The sequence below is a fragment of the Eleutherodactylus coqui genome, chromosome 2 (assembly GCF_035609145.1).
Source record: "Eleutherodactylus coqui strain aEleCoq1 chromosome 2, aEleCoq1.hap1, whole genome shotgun sequence".
NCBI classification, from domain to species: domain Eukaryota; kingdom Metazoa; phylum Chordata; class Amphibia; order Anura; family Eleutherodactylidae; genus Eleutherodactylus; species Eleutherodactylus coqui.
The window spans coordinates 236060644-236077284 of NC_089838.1; the positions used below are offsets into that span (position 1 = coordinate 236060644).

Sequence of the window (16641 nt, forward strand, 5' to 3'; positions counted from 1 at the left end):
ACTTATCTGTTAAAATACTTTGTGCTGCTTGCCAGATCCCAATTATAGCTGCGTAAATTTTAAAAACTCGCACACTTTTTATGTAAAATAGGCTTGCACCAAAATGTGCATTGCTTATATGCAGGCAGTGCTGGGATACATCAGGGGTTGAAGCAGAAGCCATTGTTCAGACCCCTTTGTAGTGGCCGGCAATTGTAATTACAGGCGTAGCTCTCATTAAAATCAATAGAACCCTAGCCTGCAATTACAAGCACAGCTTCCGTTGATTTCAGTGAGAGCTGCGCCTGCAATTACAAGTGCTGGCCACTACACAGGGGTCGGAGCAGTGCCTTCCACTCTGACCGCTGTGTATCCCTGTACTGATAGCCAATACTGACTGGAAAACCACTTTAATACATCTCTCCCATAGTATTTATCTTCAGCTGTACCACAAACAGTGCCTACACCAATCCACTGATTGCCCTATAATCTAGATAAATGCCTTGTAAACCTGCAAATTAAGTATAAGACATCCCCCCAAAATAAGATCCTGTGCCTCTTTTGGGGCAAAAATTAATATAAAACAGGGCCTCATTTTCGGGGAAACACAGTAATTGTAGTGATTGCACAAGTTTTGCCAAAAGGTCGTAGTTTTCTGCTGACTGTTGCTCTGTGTTGTTACAGAGATGAAAAGTAACGAGTACATAACAGATAAAGTCTTGCAGAGAAGAAAATCACAAGTCTGTGGGACAGAAGCTCAAGCCAACAACCTACCAATGTCATGCACTGACTGATTACCAGTCTGCTGGTTGTAAAACCTGCTTGGAGTAAAGACTCCTTCCTATTTACAATGAGTTATAGATACTATAATCACGGATTGTGTCTTCATTGCTCTAACTCAATGTCATAGTGAAAGACTATAAATCGAATCCAGAAAAGGCAGTGTGCACAGATATGTTATATGTAGCACAGGGGCGTTACTACAGGGGATGCAGGGGATGCGATTGCACCCGGGCCCAGGAGCCTTAGGGGGCTCATAAGGCCTCACTTCTCCATATAGGGAACCCAGTACTATGGATAAAGCATTATAGTTGGGGGCCCTGTTACAGGTTTTGCATTGGGGCCCAGGAGCTCCAAGTTACGCCTCTGATGTAGCATATGCATCTGCTACACAACATTGAAGGTGGTTTAAATTGTATGTAACATGAATTACAAAATTGTTGCATCAGATAGGAACTATAGAAGACATACAAAATCAGTGACATCCTGGCTGTGTGAATAAGCTGTGTTGCAAACAGGCCAGTTCTAAAGAGGAAGATATGCAGGAAATGGTGGTGTCTCAAGAAGATAAGACAGTTACGAGAGGCGGGCTACATCAAATTGGAATTTACATTGTGTCTGATAGGATTAGATCGCAAATACTAGAAAAAAACCAAAGTGTTGATTATTCACTCACATAATATATAGCAGCTAGCAGGAGCAAAACTAATAATGTGTCTTCAGAGTTTACTTGGAGTCGCGTGATATTATCTACAATAATCTGGAACATTGTGTATCAGATCTGTAATATTGATATAAACATGCACAGATGAGTCAGTGGAAAAGTTCTCTTGCTGCTGTTGTGTACACTGTGCATAAACCTTTCTATTAGTCAAACTGCTATTATGGATATTCTAACTAGAAGAGGGTATTAGCTTTCAAATCTGCACGTAGAAAAAAATCGGTGCTGTGTAGACTGCAGTGCTGATTACCTCTGAAAATAATGGGGTGTGGATTTGTTGCAGGTTCCACTCCAAATCTGGGGCAAATTTTCACATACCCTTACTTTATTTGTGAGTAGTTAAAAGTAGAAAACTGCAGAGCCATTGAGATACTGGACATACATTGATGCGATGTGGATGCATGATGTTTGACTAAGAATTGTATGAATGAGAAGATAGATTATATTTTTTTGGATGATCATTTTTTTAATGTTTTTTTTATTTCAATTATATTTTAGCTGTAAATTACTATTATTGTTTTTTTTTACTGCATTTCCTTATAAAATACTGTTGACAGGTTCTACAGGTTCTTTTCTACAGATATTAAAGGGAATCTTTGAACCCATAAGCTTAGCTTGTAGGGCTCATAGTAGCTCAAAGTAGCTGACCTGCTGACACTAGTGATGTAAGTTTTTTATACTTGCCATTCCCACTGTTCCCGCAGTGTCAACTAGCAAACCCGCCGCTGAATTCTTTCAGTGGACTATATAGTACATGCCTATGTAATCCATGGAATGTATTGCAAATTTGAGAGTTGAAAGTGGGAGAATGACGAAGAAGGTACCGTAAGTATAAAACTTACATTTCGGGACTCAGCAGGTCAGATACTTGGAGCCCATAAGATAAGTAGCTGACAGTCTCTTTAATCTTTCAAAAGAAAAAATGTAATATAATTTAAAAAGTTATACGTATTAACATGAAACACTTGAATTTACATTGATGCAGAGTCAAACAGCTCATCCTATTTGATGATGTAAGACGTGTGTAAGACCTATGCAATTTTGTTTTCTTTTCTTCATGCCAATTTCTCTACCTAATAAAAGATCAAAATTTAATTTGTAATTTGTGTTCTTTATAAAGCCTTTTGTTATATACAGCAGTTATCATCTCTGTATTTCTCATACTAAAGCCATGGGTCAAGAAGGGCCTCTCACCAGCCAAGCCAGAAACCTACTGCACACTGATGAGGGGCAAACACCCCGAAACAGCTGTCTGTGTATGGTTTTCTGGCTTGGTTTCCTATTCCCAGTCATTGTTTCACAGACTTGTTAAACAGTCGTACATTGATTTGAAGAAATGCTGCCATCCAGCAAGTGGCGCTGAAGAGGTATTGTTCCATCTTCCTTATTTGCATATCATACTAAAGCTACATGGGATGAAATAGTGCTCAATTATTACATAAACACTTTCACATTAGATCACTGTGTGATATTGTGTTCTAAATTTTTGGGGAAGGCAATTGGGTTATTAAGTTAAAATTGCATAGAAAAGCCAAACAGGATCTCAATACATCGTACAAAATTAACGCACATGATTTAACTCATTGAAATTCTGCAAAATCACATCACACAATAACCAGGACATTATTTAAAGGGGTTGTCCTATTCTAAACTATTGATGGCCTGACTCACTTAGACTGTAATACCAAAACAGGCAACTGCAGTGGGAATGTTGCTGTCTGCTTCCAACAGAAATCAGCTCTGTGCCTGAGTGTAGTGGCCCAACTGATCAGCGGCAGTCCACTTTAAAGTATATGTGGCCCCAGACATTTTAGTACTCTCGCGCTGCTATTAGTGCTTCAGGCTAAGACTGTGTTTACACAACTGTAAACAGGTTTGGCCTATGTGCCAAGAAAGTTCCTAGTGCATGTCTGTATGTGAAATTATACTATTTTCCACTCTATTGTTTTGAACAGAGGTATAACCTGAAGTGGCTGCGCCCCATGCATAATTTGTAACAGTGCCCCCCCCCCCCCCCCCAGGTATAAGGGCTAACTCTCACAGGTGTCATGTGACTGTGTATTATGCGCATGTAATACACTGTGCTAAAAGGCCATTGATTTCTATTAAGCCACACATGTGCATGAAAAAAAAAAAGTAGCATGTCCTACTCTGGTGTGTATTATATGCCAATATAGACCTTAGGGATTTAACATGCACAGTAAATATGCATGTGTACTGCCTATTACGCTGGTGAAAAATACATGCGTAATACGCAGTGACAAATATGCCTATGTGAGTGAGACCTTAGACTTCATTCATAGTACTGGCTTCCTTATATAGGAGAAGAGCGACCTTATGCCCCCTAAGGCTCCAAGGCCTGGGTTCGACCACATGCTCTGCGTGTATATAGTTACCCCCTGGTCTAGAAAGTCAAAGGAATGTAGTTCTGTGACTTTAAGCAAGATGATCACAAAGGAATCTAGTTAGGCGACTAGAAGATATATAGATTTGTTCTTTTGTTCATTGCTTTTTAAACAAAAATGTAGTTGTTGTTGGGGAAGCAGTCAGCAGAAGGCTGAATATAAAGCAGTACTGAATTACCATGTAGACAGAGTTGCCTTGTCATCGCATCCTTTCATTCCAATTTTTGCTGTTCCACAATATGGATTCTCCAGGAACTTGAAGCTAAGGGACATTGTGTACGGCTTAAAATGCATTGTATCTCTTTCTTGCTGCATTGTTTTGTCACCTCTTCAATAAATCAATGCTAAAATAGCTTGGTTGCTTACTGGCTGTAGTCCCACCCAGTTTACGGGACATCACAGGTGCTGCAGCCAATGACAGAGGTTAGTAATCGATCGCTGAGCCCTATTGGCTGCAGTGCCTATGACGTCCCATAAATAGGCTGGGGCAGCCTGTAAACGTGACGTCAGAGGGGAGGCTCAGGGCAACGGCATGGGACACAGCAGGAGCAAGGAAAAGTGGGTTTTACAGAAATATTGCAACTCAAACAACCCCTTTAAATCATAAAGTACCCTTCATAAAACTATATCAAACATAGTAATAGGCCTCCATTCAGCCAATGGAGGCAAAAAGAGTGTCATTTTGGACTCCATATGGTTGGTATGCATCTTTTTCTTTAGTATATAGAAAAGTGTAGCAGACTGGGCTTTCCAATGTAGATAAGACATGTTTTGCTGTTTGTAGACCATCACAGATCCATGTCAATAACATTAATTTCATTCATTTCCCATAAATTGCCTGGACCTGTCTTCCAAATCTCTGTCACACTACAGAGCCGCCATTCCTCCTAACAAATCCGATGAGATGAACGCATGTCCAAATTGTTACCTCCACCATGTATGACCAGTATGTCAGGGATCCTATCCAAAGCAGCATGAAACTGAAGTTCTAGAAACAGGTGACTCCATACTGTTCTTCTTATTCTAATCCATTGCTTCACAGACACATTTCTATCTATGAAAAAGCATAGAAAAAAGAAGGCAACCAGCTCACCACATGGTTCACATCAATATGCAGCAGTATGGATCTGGATAAAGTGAATGGTGCATGGAGAAAACCTCAGCAAGGCTACTGGGTAACAAGTGGAAAAATCAGTCCAAAGGGAATCCAGCACCAGTTGAAATAAATCTTCTTTATTGCAAACTTGGTTAAAACTCATGGTTGCGCCATCAATAAAAACTACTAAAAGACTTGATACTTCCTTTCTCAGGATTTGGTTGAGCAAGTAAGGGTAGCTGGGACCTTAAGAGGCAGTGATCATGCTATCCTTGAATTTTGGATAACAAGGGAAGGAAGACCTGAGAAAACTCAGACCTCAAGGTAGGATTTCCAAAAGGCAGATTTTAATGGACTCAGAAAGAGGGAAGGAAGAATCCAATGGCTAGATGTGCTTAAAGACAGAAATGTCGTCTTACAACAGTTAAAACACCTCCTGAAAATGAAAAGAACTGAGATTGAGCAACGTGTGGAATCTCAAGCCCCTAAGTTTTTCAAAAAGTGGAGGGATTTCATGGAAAAATTTCTTAGCCACGGGGAAATTATGGAATGTATGTCCCAGTTCACCAACACTACTTGGTACCATAATAATGATAATATGAACAGACTAGGATTATTGAAAGTAACGTGACTGACCGGGGAAGGGAGGAGGAGCTAGGGGGATACGAAGCGGGATAGTTATATTCAGTTGGATATTATATGTTTATTAAAATGTTGATTAATAAAGGGTTATGGAGGGAGGGGGGAAGAGGGGAATAAAATGTTTGAAGACATATAGATGACAGAGAGTTAATCACCTTTGCATAAACTATAGAAATTGTTCAGTACTGTTTTATAATCAACCACTACAATTTATCTGTAAAAGTAATATATGCTGTACGGTCTTCTTTTTGAGTTGTATTTATAATATACTCATGCTTGTATACCATAAAAATTTCAATAAAAACGAGTTATTAAAAAAAAAGACAGAAATGTCCAGGAAGGATGGGAAATTTTGTGAAATGAGATTCTCAAACCACAGTAGTTAAAAAAGAAAAATGGGAAACATTTAGGCCTAATGCCCACGGCCAAATTTCTGCCGCATAAAACTCGGCGGAAATCTGCGGCGTTTTACCACAGCTATTAGGTTCTATTGAACCTAATAGCTCAATGTACACACTGCAAGATTCCACCGCGGAATTCCGCAGCATTAAATTACCCGCGGCATGTCCTATTTGCCGCGGGTAAACGCGCACGGCTTCCATTTTAGTCAATGAAAGCCGCCCGTTGAGCTATACTTCCGCTGTACCACAGCGGAAGAATAGCGTGAATATGCGCCCCGCCCACCGCCGGTCGCGTCCTATGACGCTGCCAGCGGGTCATGTGACACCGCTGGCGCGTCATTTCACATTGCTGGTGCGTCATGCGCTGTACTGCGCACGTGTGCCGACGAGTAATGCGGGACTTCATGCAGCGGATCCACAGGTAAGTATAGGGTCTTTGGGGGTGCACCGTCATGGACTCCGCTGCGGTATTCACGGCCATGTGCATAAGGCCTTAAAGAGACCAGGATGGATGAATTGAACACAGAATTTACACACAAACTAACAGGGAAGAAAATATGTTTATCAAATGGAAAGTAAGGGGATATCTAAAGAAGAATATAATGCGGTCTGCAGAAACTATAGTGCAAGTGTCAAAATAGCTAAAATTGATAATGGGGCTTGCAAGAGAGGTCAAAAGCAATAAAAAGGCATTTCGGGGGTATGTCAAAAGAAAAGTCAAAGATATGCTATAGGATGTTTACAGGATGACAATGGTGAATTACTTAAAAACTTTTAAATTCCCATTTTGTATCTATTTTATTTTTAAAAAGTAAATACATATGCCCCGCCTGTCCCTACATCAATGTTCTAGATTTCTGCTGCTAATTTACTATATATACAGTGTGTGTGTGTATATATATTGTGGGAGAGTCAGCTCAGATAGAGCGCGGGATTGCAGTGTGTACGGCAGTCAGAGACCAAGACACAGGTATAGTCCAATAGAGGCTTGGCCTGTGTTCATTAAAAAGTTCACAAAACAAACAAAACACAGCCTTAGCTTTAGGCATAAACAAAATCCTGCTTCTCCAGCACTAACTAAACAGAGTCATTCCCTGACTATATGTTACGGCTAGCTGCAGCCGCACGAGCATAAAGCATTTTGCACAAAGACCAGTTTCTTTTGACCTTGGTCAGGAATAACACGTCACTTAAGGCCAGCAGCCTCCAGCATACTTAGCTGCTCTCGGGCCTCAACTCTGTCTGCAGCTTTGCAGACTTTATGGTCTTAGCTAATTGCCCAGCCTCTGCACCTGAGGAGCTTGCCTCCCCATAATAAGTGGAGTGGAGGGAGTGGAATGGACAGCCCCACTACTGAGCCTGCCATCTATTCCAACAAAAAAAAAACACACCCCCAGATGGAATATAGCGACTGTCCAGAATTAACCCGTTCAGTGTCTCACAATGAATATATCATAAATTTGAGGTTTTAGCATATCTTTTGATAAAATTGTGAGCGCATATGGGGCCTTACGCTATCAGACTTCACCTCTCTTTGGGGCATAACCTCTAAATAAACTAAGGAACTAGGGCATGTAGAATCAAAGCATCTAATTAAAATAATAATCTTTATTTGTATAGCGCCAACTTATTCCGCAGCGCTTATATAAGGCTGGGATAAAGGGGTAGGAGTGTGCGGCCTGAATGGAGCAATACACATCTCCAAATATACAATGCAAAGACAGAACATTCATCTGTGATACCCTGTTTGTTTGCTTTGCTGCCACAGTAACATGCACACACATGAGTGCTAAAGCAGCAGAAATGCAGTCCCAAGCGCTCGCTCACGACCTGAAGGTTGCGAGTTCGGTCCCGGCATGGTTCAGGTAGCCAGCTCAAGATTGACTCAGCCTTCCATCCTTCCGAGGTCAGTAAATTAAGTACCCTTATTGGCACTATACAAATAAGATTTATTTTTATTTATTTATAGACCTCGTGGTAAATAGTGTTGAGTCAGAGCTTTGCAATGATGCACCTTTGTATTCCTCATCATCTTCCCTCTAAATTTCTTTTGCTGTGACAATGGGGGATCAACTCAAGAAGCTAAAATTTTAACAGAAACAGTGCCGCCCATCAAGAAACCAACTACAAGCCTGTGCACTCTTGCTTCGAAAAGGGAGACCCATACCCATACATCTTTGATGCATCTGTGTAAAGTTTTGACTCAATATTATTGACATTCAGATCTGTGCAAACTGAACATGTTATAGGAGGCAAGAAAGGACTTAATACACCCAATTATCCTACACATCTTTGGAAAGATTTACAAAATGATAACCAGCACTCTCGCTGTTTCAAATGCTCATGAACATGATCCTGCTGGCAAAATCCAATTTTCCCAGCAGTGACTGAACTTGGTGTAATGGCACATTATAGAGTGAAATCTCCTACTCAGGACTTCCCTCAATGACTCTGAACAGGCAGACTTTGTGCGGTCTTTTTCTTACAGGAGTGTCACCAGTGCAGGATTGATTGTGGAGGGGAAGTATATTTTACCAAGATTCCACTCTGGTGTGATGTAGCAGGGTAGAGTCTCACCTGCTAGGTAATTCATTTATTCACAGGACAGATATTTAAAGGGGTTGTCCCGCGGCAGCAAGTGGGTCTATACACTTCTGTATGGCCATATTAATGCACTTTGTAATGTACATTGTGCATTAATTATGAGCCATACAGAAGTTATAAGAAGTTTTTCACTTACCTGCTCCGTTGCTAGCGTCCTCGTTTCCATGGAGCCGTCTAATTTTCGGCATCTAATGGCCAAATTAGACGCACTTGCGCAGTCCGGGTCTTCTGCTTTCTTCAATGGGGCCGCTCGTGCTGGATGCCGTCCCCGTGTATCTCCGCCCCGTCACGTGCCGATTCCAGCCAATCAGGAGGCTGGAATCGGCAATGGACCGCACAGAAGCTCTGCGGTCCACCGAGAGAGAAGATCCCGGCGGCCATCTTCAGCAGGTGAGTATGAAGACGCTGGGATTCGGGTAAGTACTACCCGGTTTTTTTTTTTAACCCCTGCATCGGGGTTGTCTCGCGCGAACGGGGGGGGGGGGGGGGGTTGAAAAAAAAAAAACCCCGTTTCGGCGCGGGACAACCCCTTTAAGAGAGGCCACTAGAGATGAGCGAGCATACTCGCTAAGGCAAACTACTCGAGCGAGTAGTGCCTTATTCGAGTACCTGCCCGCTCGTCTCTAAACATTCGGCTGCTGGCGCGGGTGAGAGGTGAGTTGCGGCGGTGAGCAGGGGGTGATCTGGATTATGATTTTCTCCAGCAGGCTTTGGGGTATTTTGCCGCTTCCGAATTGTATTGTGTGCACACATCATCGTGGAGCAAATTAGACACAAGCTATCAGCCTCATATCCAAAATGGCTCTCTGCCCAGAAACAGCCAGACAGGACCTTTTATTGTACAGACACACAATGGGCGTGCAACAGGTTACATCAGTAACATATAGGATTCTCATTTGTCGGATCATATAGAATCCCCCCTCCTTCCTGCCCACCTTCTCTCAAGTCCAATGTATAAGCAAGTCTTTGTCTCACAAACATGTGCTCGAACCTGAAAGTGAAAGTAGATATCTCTTTGTTGAAGAAGATCCTGTGTGGGGGATGGGGAGGACTGGGAAAACACTCAAGATGAACACATAAGCAGTAACATAACACTGTGATTTAACTCTTTCCTTATGCAGCAGAGTTTCACATTAGGCTGAAGTCACAAAACACACATAATACGTCTAGTGCAAATCGATAGACATTTTATACTAATTAATTATCATGTCTATCACAGGGGGAGCGGGGGGGAGAGAGATCTCCCCTCCGTTCCTCCCCGCTCTCCCCCGCCGGCACCCGTATCTTTAGAGACGAGCAGGCAGGTACTCGAATAAGGCACTACTCGCTTGAGTAGTGTGCCTTAGCGAGTATGATCGCTCATCTCTAGAGGCTAGGAAGCCAATTAGCTTTCTGTCTGGGGACACAGAAAGTCTCATTGCATGAGACACAAATGTGAGTATGAGGTTGCTGAAGATGGTTGGTAAACTGGCAGGGAGAAGCTCTCCAGCTGTTAGAAAGGGACATATATTGTATTGTAAGTGCTGGACAGGCAAGGATTTAATTAATTTGCTGTTTTCTCTGATTGTATCCTGCTAAGCTCTGCTCCACAATCAATCCTGCATGGATGTCACAGAGAATAGTTATTCATGTCAATGCTCATCTACCTCTACTACATTTCTCCTTCAGAGAAATATGTGGCTGGCTGTTTGCTGGTGTGGCCAAGAGTGGAACTTGGAGTGATCAGCTGTGATTAACTGTTCACTGCAGGCACCGCAATCTGAAAGGATTCAAATTTAATGAGAAAACACCTTTAGGCTATAGCAGGGGTAAAAGGGCCCAGGGCAAATATCGATTGCTCTGGTACATTCTCCTGCAAGGTCAGAAGGCAAGATAAGAGACAGCACGCACAGGAAGTAGCAGGCTTTTCCCCAACAATCAGGCATGATTGTTTGCTTTACAGAAAATGTTTCATCCAGATGCTGACGCGAAATAGCCAGGCTTTTTAACCCCTTAACGACCAGCCCATAGTGTTTTTACGTCCTCCCGAAGTGGGCTTTATTCTCTGAGGACGTAAAAACACGTCTCCTGCAGAGAATAAAGCCCCTCGGGCTGTGGACGTGACAGCTCCATGCTGTCGGTGTCCGCAGGTAGCCGACAGCATGGAGCTGTCATCCCGGGCTGGTCGGACCCCCCCCCCCGGCATTGCGATCGGCGCTATGCAATGGATAGCGCCGATCGCAAAAAAAGTAAATAAAAGTACAAAAAAGTTAAAGATTCAGCTGCTCTGATGGATCGGATCCATCGGAGCAGCTGAAATTACTCACCCAGGTCCGGCACGCTGCTCCCCGCTCTCCTGCCGCTCCGGGGCCCGAAACCGGTCTTCTGCGCATGCGCGCCAGGCGGCATTACGTCAGCCGCATGCGCAGAAGGCCCGGCGGCGCGGGAGATTTAAAATCTCCTGGCTCCCGGCTCCTGTAGGTAGCCGGGAGGCAGGAGATGTCAGCGGGGACTGCGGTGAGTGGTCCCCGATACCGCGATCGCCGTTATCCAATGGATAGCGGCGATCGCGAAAAAGTTTAAAAAAGGTTTTAAAAAAGTCAGTTTCACCTCCCCTCATGGGGGTGAGTATTTTCACCTCCCCTCAGGGATCATATCCGTAAGGGAGGATGAAAGTACGTACCTAAGGCCCCCAGATTTATACGCGGACCTTACCACAGCTTCTGCACACGCGCCCGTCGCCAAAATGGCGGGCGCATGCGCAAAAGCTGTTGATTGCCAGGATAATTTAAATTCTCCCTGCTCCTGGCTACAAAACGTAGCCAAGAGTCTGGAGATTTCACGGGGGGCCGCGGTGAGTGGTTCCTGGTCACGTGTTCGCCATTATCCAATAATGGCGATCACGTAAAAGTTAAAAAAAAATTTGAAGTTTCATCTCCCCTCACCGATGCGATCGGTGAGAGGAGATGAAACTTTTTACCGGAGGCCTGCGTATTTGAACCCCGACGCGATCTTCCTCCGTGGACCTTCCCGAATTCTGCACATGCGACCGCCGGCAAAAAGCCGGACACATGCGCAGGAGTCGGGGAGCCCAGGAAACTTAAAATCTCCTTGCTCCCAGCGACCAACGGTCGCCGAGAGCCTGGAGCAGTGACCAGTGGCCTCGTTGAGCGTTCCCCGGTCACGTGATAAAAAGGTAGCGATCTACCTTAGGCCGGTCTCACATGACCGGATAGGAATTACGGATTCCGCATGCGTCTGATCCGCGGTAATACGCAGATCAATCGCATTGGATTACACAATTCCGCTGACATTAGCGGGTTGGAATTGCGTAATCCACTCGCAGAAAAGAGAACGCAGCAGGTTCTATTTTACTGCGGATATCCGCAACATAGAGCCCATTGTGCTCCATGGTCGTGGATATACCCGCAGCCCATACGCAACTACCTTGTATACGGGCTGCGGGTACCCCCGTCATCGCTAAGCGACGGTGCGGGAAATACAAACAAAAAAAAGGTACTGCGCATGACCGCCTGTGTGAGTAGGCAGTTATGTGCAGTACATTACGCAGCCGTACGCAGGGTCACAGCTGGGCTCACAGATGGGATCCGCTGCGGGCCTCCGCAAGCGGATTCCGCCTGCACCCGCGTGAGCCCGGGGTTATTCAGACCGCTACCAGTGATACGTATTTTACAAGAAGCCCCGGGAACGCTCGCCTTCCTGCAGTTCCAGGAGCACCTTGTTGAGCGCCTTCTATGTGAGACCGCCGCACCTCATCAAGCTTACGGAGACTCACGGAACGCCACTTTTTACACCCCATACCCGCTACTGAGCTCACGAAATACCCCCAAAAAGCATGAGAGGAGGGGGATACCCGGTTTTATTGCCCCATGGGCCCATTCCAACCAGCCTCCGTAATTACCCCTGTCTTCAGAAATACTACACAGTTCACATTATTACTTTTATCTAAGATTTGCGAACGCCAAAAAGGGCGCGGAGTGGGTGTGTGGGCGGGGGGGGGGGGGGGGAGATTTTTAGGGAGTCAATTTTTATTCCGTACAAATAAGCAATGGGGCCTGGAATTTATTCAGTTGTGCCCTAAAATCCAACAGGTGTTCCGTCCTTTATAGGCCTTGCCATGCGTCCTGTAAGTAGATTAGGGCCACAATGGGTATGTTTCTGAACTCGGGACAAACGGGGGTATCCATTTTGGGGTGAACGTCTTCATTCCTATGTGCACTGTACAAAAAAACTGTTTTTAAATTTAAAAAATTGCCAAAAAAATTGAAAATCGTAACCTTTTTCCTTCTGCTTTGCTTAGATTCATTCAAATACTATGGGGTCAAAATACGCAGTACACCCCTAGATGAATTCGTTAAGGGGTCTAGTTTTCAAAATGGGGTCATTTGAGGGGGTTCTTTATAGTTTTGGCTGCTCAATGGCTCTACAAGTGGGCAATGGGGCCTGGAATTTATTCAGTGGTACCCTGAAATCCAACGGGTATTCCTTTCATTGTAGGCCTTGCCATGGGTCCTGTAAGTCTATTAGGGCCACAATGGGTATGTTTCTGAACACGGGACAAACAGGGGTATCCATTTTGGGGTGAAAGCCTTCATTTATATGTGTGCTGTACAAAAAAACCTGTTTTCATTCAAAAACTGTGGGGTCAAAATATGCAGTACACCCCTAGATAAATTCCTTAAGGGGTCTAGTTTTCAAAATGGGGTCATTTGTGGGGGTTTTCTATGGTTTTGGGCGCTCAAGAACTCTACATGTGTGCTATGGGGCCTAAAAGGACTTCAAGCAAAATTTCTGTTTTGAAAGACACTGACTACTCCTTTCATTTTGGGCCCTGTTGTGGACTCAGATATAACAATAGGGCCACAATGGGTATATTTCTGAACACGGGAGAAATAGGGGTATCCATTTTGGGGTGTAAATCCTGATTTTCATGTAAACTATAGGAAATAAATATGTCTTTAAAATGACAGATTTGCAAAAATATGAAATTTTACTTTTTCTCCTCTAAATTGAATTAATTCCTGAAAAACAACGGTGGGGTCAAAATACTCATGACACCCCTCAGTGAATACATTAAGCGGTGTAGTTTTTAAAATGAGGTCATTTGGGGGGGTATCTATTATTCTGACACTCATGAGCCTTTCCAATCTATGCTTGGTATAGGAAAACAAAGTGTTCCTCAAAATGCTAAAAAGTAATGTTAAATTTGTACGTCTCCTAAATGGTTAAAAAAAAACAAAAGTTTTTCCAATGTGCACCCAAAATAAAGTAAATGGGTGGAAATATAAATCTTAGCAAACATTTCTATATTATGTTTGCACATATTTAAGATATTGCAGTTGGAAATGTGAAAAAATGATTTTTTTCAAAATTTTCCCAATTTTGGCGCTTTTAATAAATAAACACAATTTCTATCGGTCTATTTTTTCCGCCTAAATGAAGTACAACATGTGGCGAAAAAACAATGTCAGAATCGCTTGGATATGCAAAACCTTTCTGGTGTTTTTCCATGTTAAAGTGACACATGTCAGATTTGCAAAATTTGGCCTGGTCATTAAGGCGCAAACAGGCTTGGTCACTAAGGGGTTAAAGAAGAGTTTTCTGCAATATGGATCATAGAATGGTAGAGTTGGAAGGGACCTCCAGGGTCATCGGGTCCAACCCCCTGCTCAGTGCAGGATTTACTAAATCATCCCAGACAGATATTTGTGCAGCCTTTGTTTGAACACTTCCATTGAAGGAGAACTCGCCACCTCCCATGGTAACCTGTTCCACTCATTGATTACCCTCACTGTCAGAAAGCTTATTCTAATATCTCATCCTCCCTTTCAGTTTCATCCCATTGCTTCTAGTCTTTGCTTGTGCAAATGAGTATAGGGCTGATCCCTCTGCACTGTGACAGCCCTTCAGATATTTGTAGACCGCTATTAGGGCGCCCACCCACTGGCGATTTTTTTTCCCTGCGAAATTCGCAGCATTTTTTTCTCTGCAGGGGTCTATGGGACTTGTAATGTTAAAATCGCGATCGCGCAAAATCGCGATTTTGCGGTAAATTGCGATTTTGCGCGATCGCGATTTTAACATTACAAGTCCCATAGACCCCTGCAGAGAAAAAAATGCTGCGAATTTCGCAGGGAAAAAAATCGCCAGTGGGTGGGCGCCCTTAAGTCTCCTCTCAGCCTTCTTATTTGCAAGCTAAACATTCCCTGATTCTTTAACCGTTCCTAATAGGACATGATTTGCAGATCGCTCACTATCTTGGTAACTCTTCTCTGAACGTGCTCCAGTTTGTCTATGTCTTTTTCAAAGTGGGGTGCCCAGAACTGGACACAGTATTCCAGATGAGGTCTCACTAAGGAAGAGTAGAGGGTGATAATTACCTCACGTGATCTAGACTCTATGCTTCTCTTAATACATCCCAGAATTGTGTTTGCCTTTTTGGCTGCTGCATCCCATTGTTGACTCATGTTCAGTCTATGAGCTATTAGTATGCCCAAGTCTTTTTCACATGTGCTGCTTAGCCCAATTCCTCCCATTCTGTATGTGTTTTTTTTTTCATTTTTCTTGCCCAGATGTAGGACTTTGCATTTCTCCTTGTTAAATACATTTCTGTTAGTCGCTGCCCACTGTTCAAGCTTTTCTAGATCTTTTTGAATACCCTCTCTCTCTTCCCTAGTGTTAGCTATCCCTCCTAGCTTTGTGTCGTCGGCAAATTTGATAAGTTTCCCATCAATTCCCTCCTCCAGATCATTTATAAAAATGTTGAACAACACTAGGCCTAGGACAGAGCCTTGTGGTACTCCACTTGATACATTCTTCCACTTGGATGTGCAGCCATTTATGACCACTCTTTGAGTGCGATCACTCAGCCAGTTGTGAATCCACCTAACAGTTACCTTGTCAATCCCATATTTGGTCATTTTTTCAATAAGTATAGTATGAGATACTTTTTCAAATGCTTTACTAAGGTCAAGATATACTATATAAACTGCATTTCCCTGATCAATCCAGTCGGTGATTCTGTCATAGAAGCAAATTAGATTCGTCTGGCATGACTTGTTTGTTACAAACCCATGCTGGCTGTGGTTAATTACTACATTTTTATCCAAGTACTTGCATATGTGCTATTTAATAATTTGTTCTAAGATCTTTCCCAGTATAGAAGTCAGGCTCACAGGCCTGGAGTTTCCTGGCTCCACCCTCTTCCTTTTTTTGAAGATAGGGACAATATTTGGCCTTTTCCAATCTTCTGGGACTTCTCCTATTTTCCAGGAATTTTCAAAGATTATGGCAAAGTTTACCGCTGCTGCTTCCTTTAGTATCCTAGGATGTAATTCATCTGGACCTTGACACTTGAATTTATTTAAGTTGACAAAGTGTTCCCTCACCATCTCTCAGCTTATAGATTGCCTGCATTCTTTTATTCCCCCAGTAGCACATGGAAGATCAATTGATGTTACATCTACTTTCTGAGAGAAAACAGATACAAAATAGGATTTTTTAAAGTTCGGCCTTCTCAACATCTTTATTAACCAATTCATGTTTTCATCCTGTAAGCATTCAAAAGCATCTTTGACTTTTCTTTTGCCTTTAACATACCCCCCAAATTCTTTTTTATTGCTTTTGGACTCTGTTGCAAGTCTCAATTTATTATTAGCTTTAGCTTTTCTGACACTTGCCCTACAGTTTCTGCAGATTGCATTATATTATTCTCTGGATATTCCCCCTCTTTCCATTTAATAAACATATTTTTCTTCCTTTTTAACATGTGTGCAAGTTCTGTGTTCATCCATCCTGGTCTTTTTAAATGCTTCCCATTTTACCCTCTTTTAGGGATTGTTAATGATTGTGCTTTGAGTATCTCATTTCGCAATATTTCCCAACATTCTTGGACATTTCTGTCCTTAAGAACATCCAGCCATTGGATTCTTCCTAACCTTTTTCTGAGTTCATTAAAATCTGCCTTTCTGAAATCCAACCTTAATGTCTGAGTCTTCTCATATCTTCTTCATA

At 42.9% G+C, this 16641-nt stretch overlaps 1 protein-coding gene across 1 annotated transcript in view; it reads left to right on the plus strand.

The window, feature by feature from the left end:
- The window catches only part of LOC136612356 (transient receptor potential cation channel subfamily M member 7-like), an 88578-nt gene extending 86003 nt beyond the window's left edge, over nucleotides 1-2575 (plus strand). Inside the window, exon 39 of the mRNA XM_066592644.1 lies at nucleotides 664-2575. Within this exon, the coding sequence (XP_066448741.1) occupies nucleotides 664-773 (110 nt within the window). The 3' untranslated portion in view covers nucleotides 774-2575. The remainder of the gene's footprint in view (nucleotides 1-663) is intronic.
- The last annotated feature ends 14066 nt before the right edge of the window (nucleotides 2576-16641 follow it).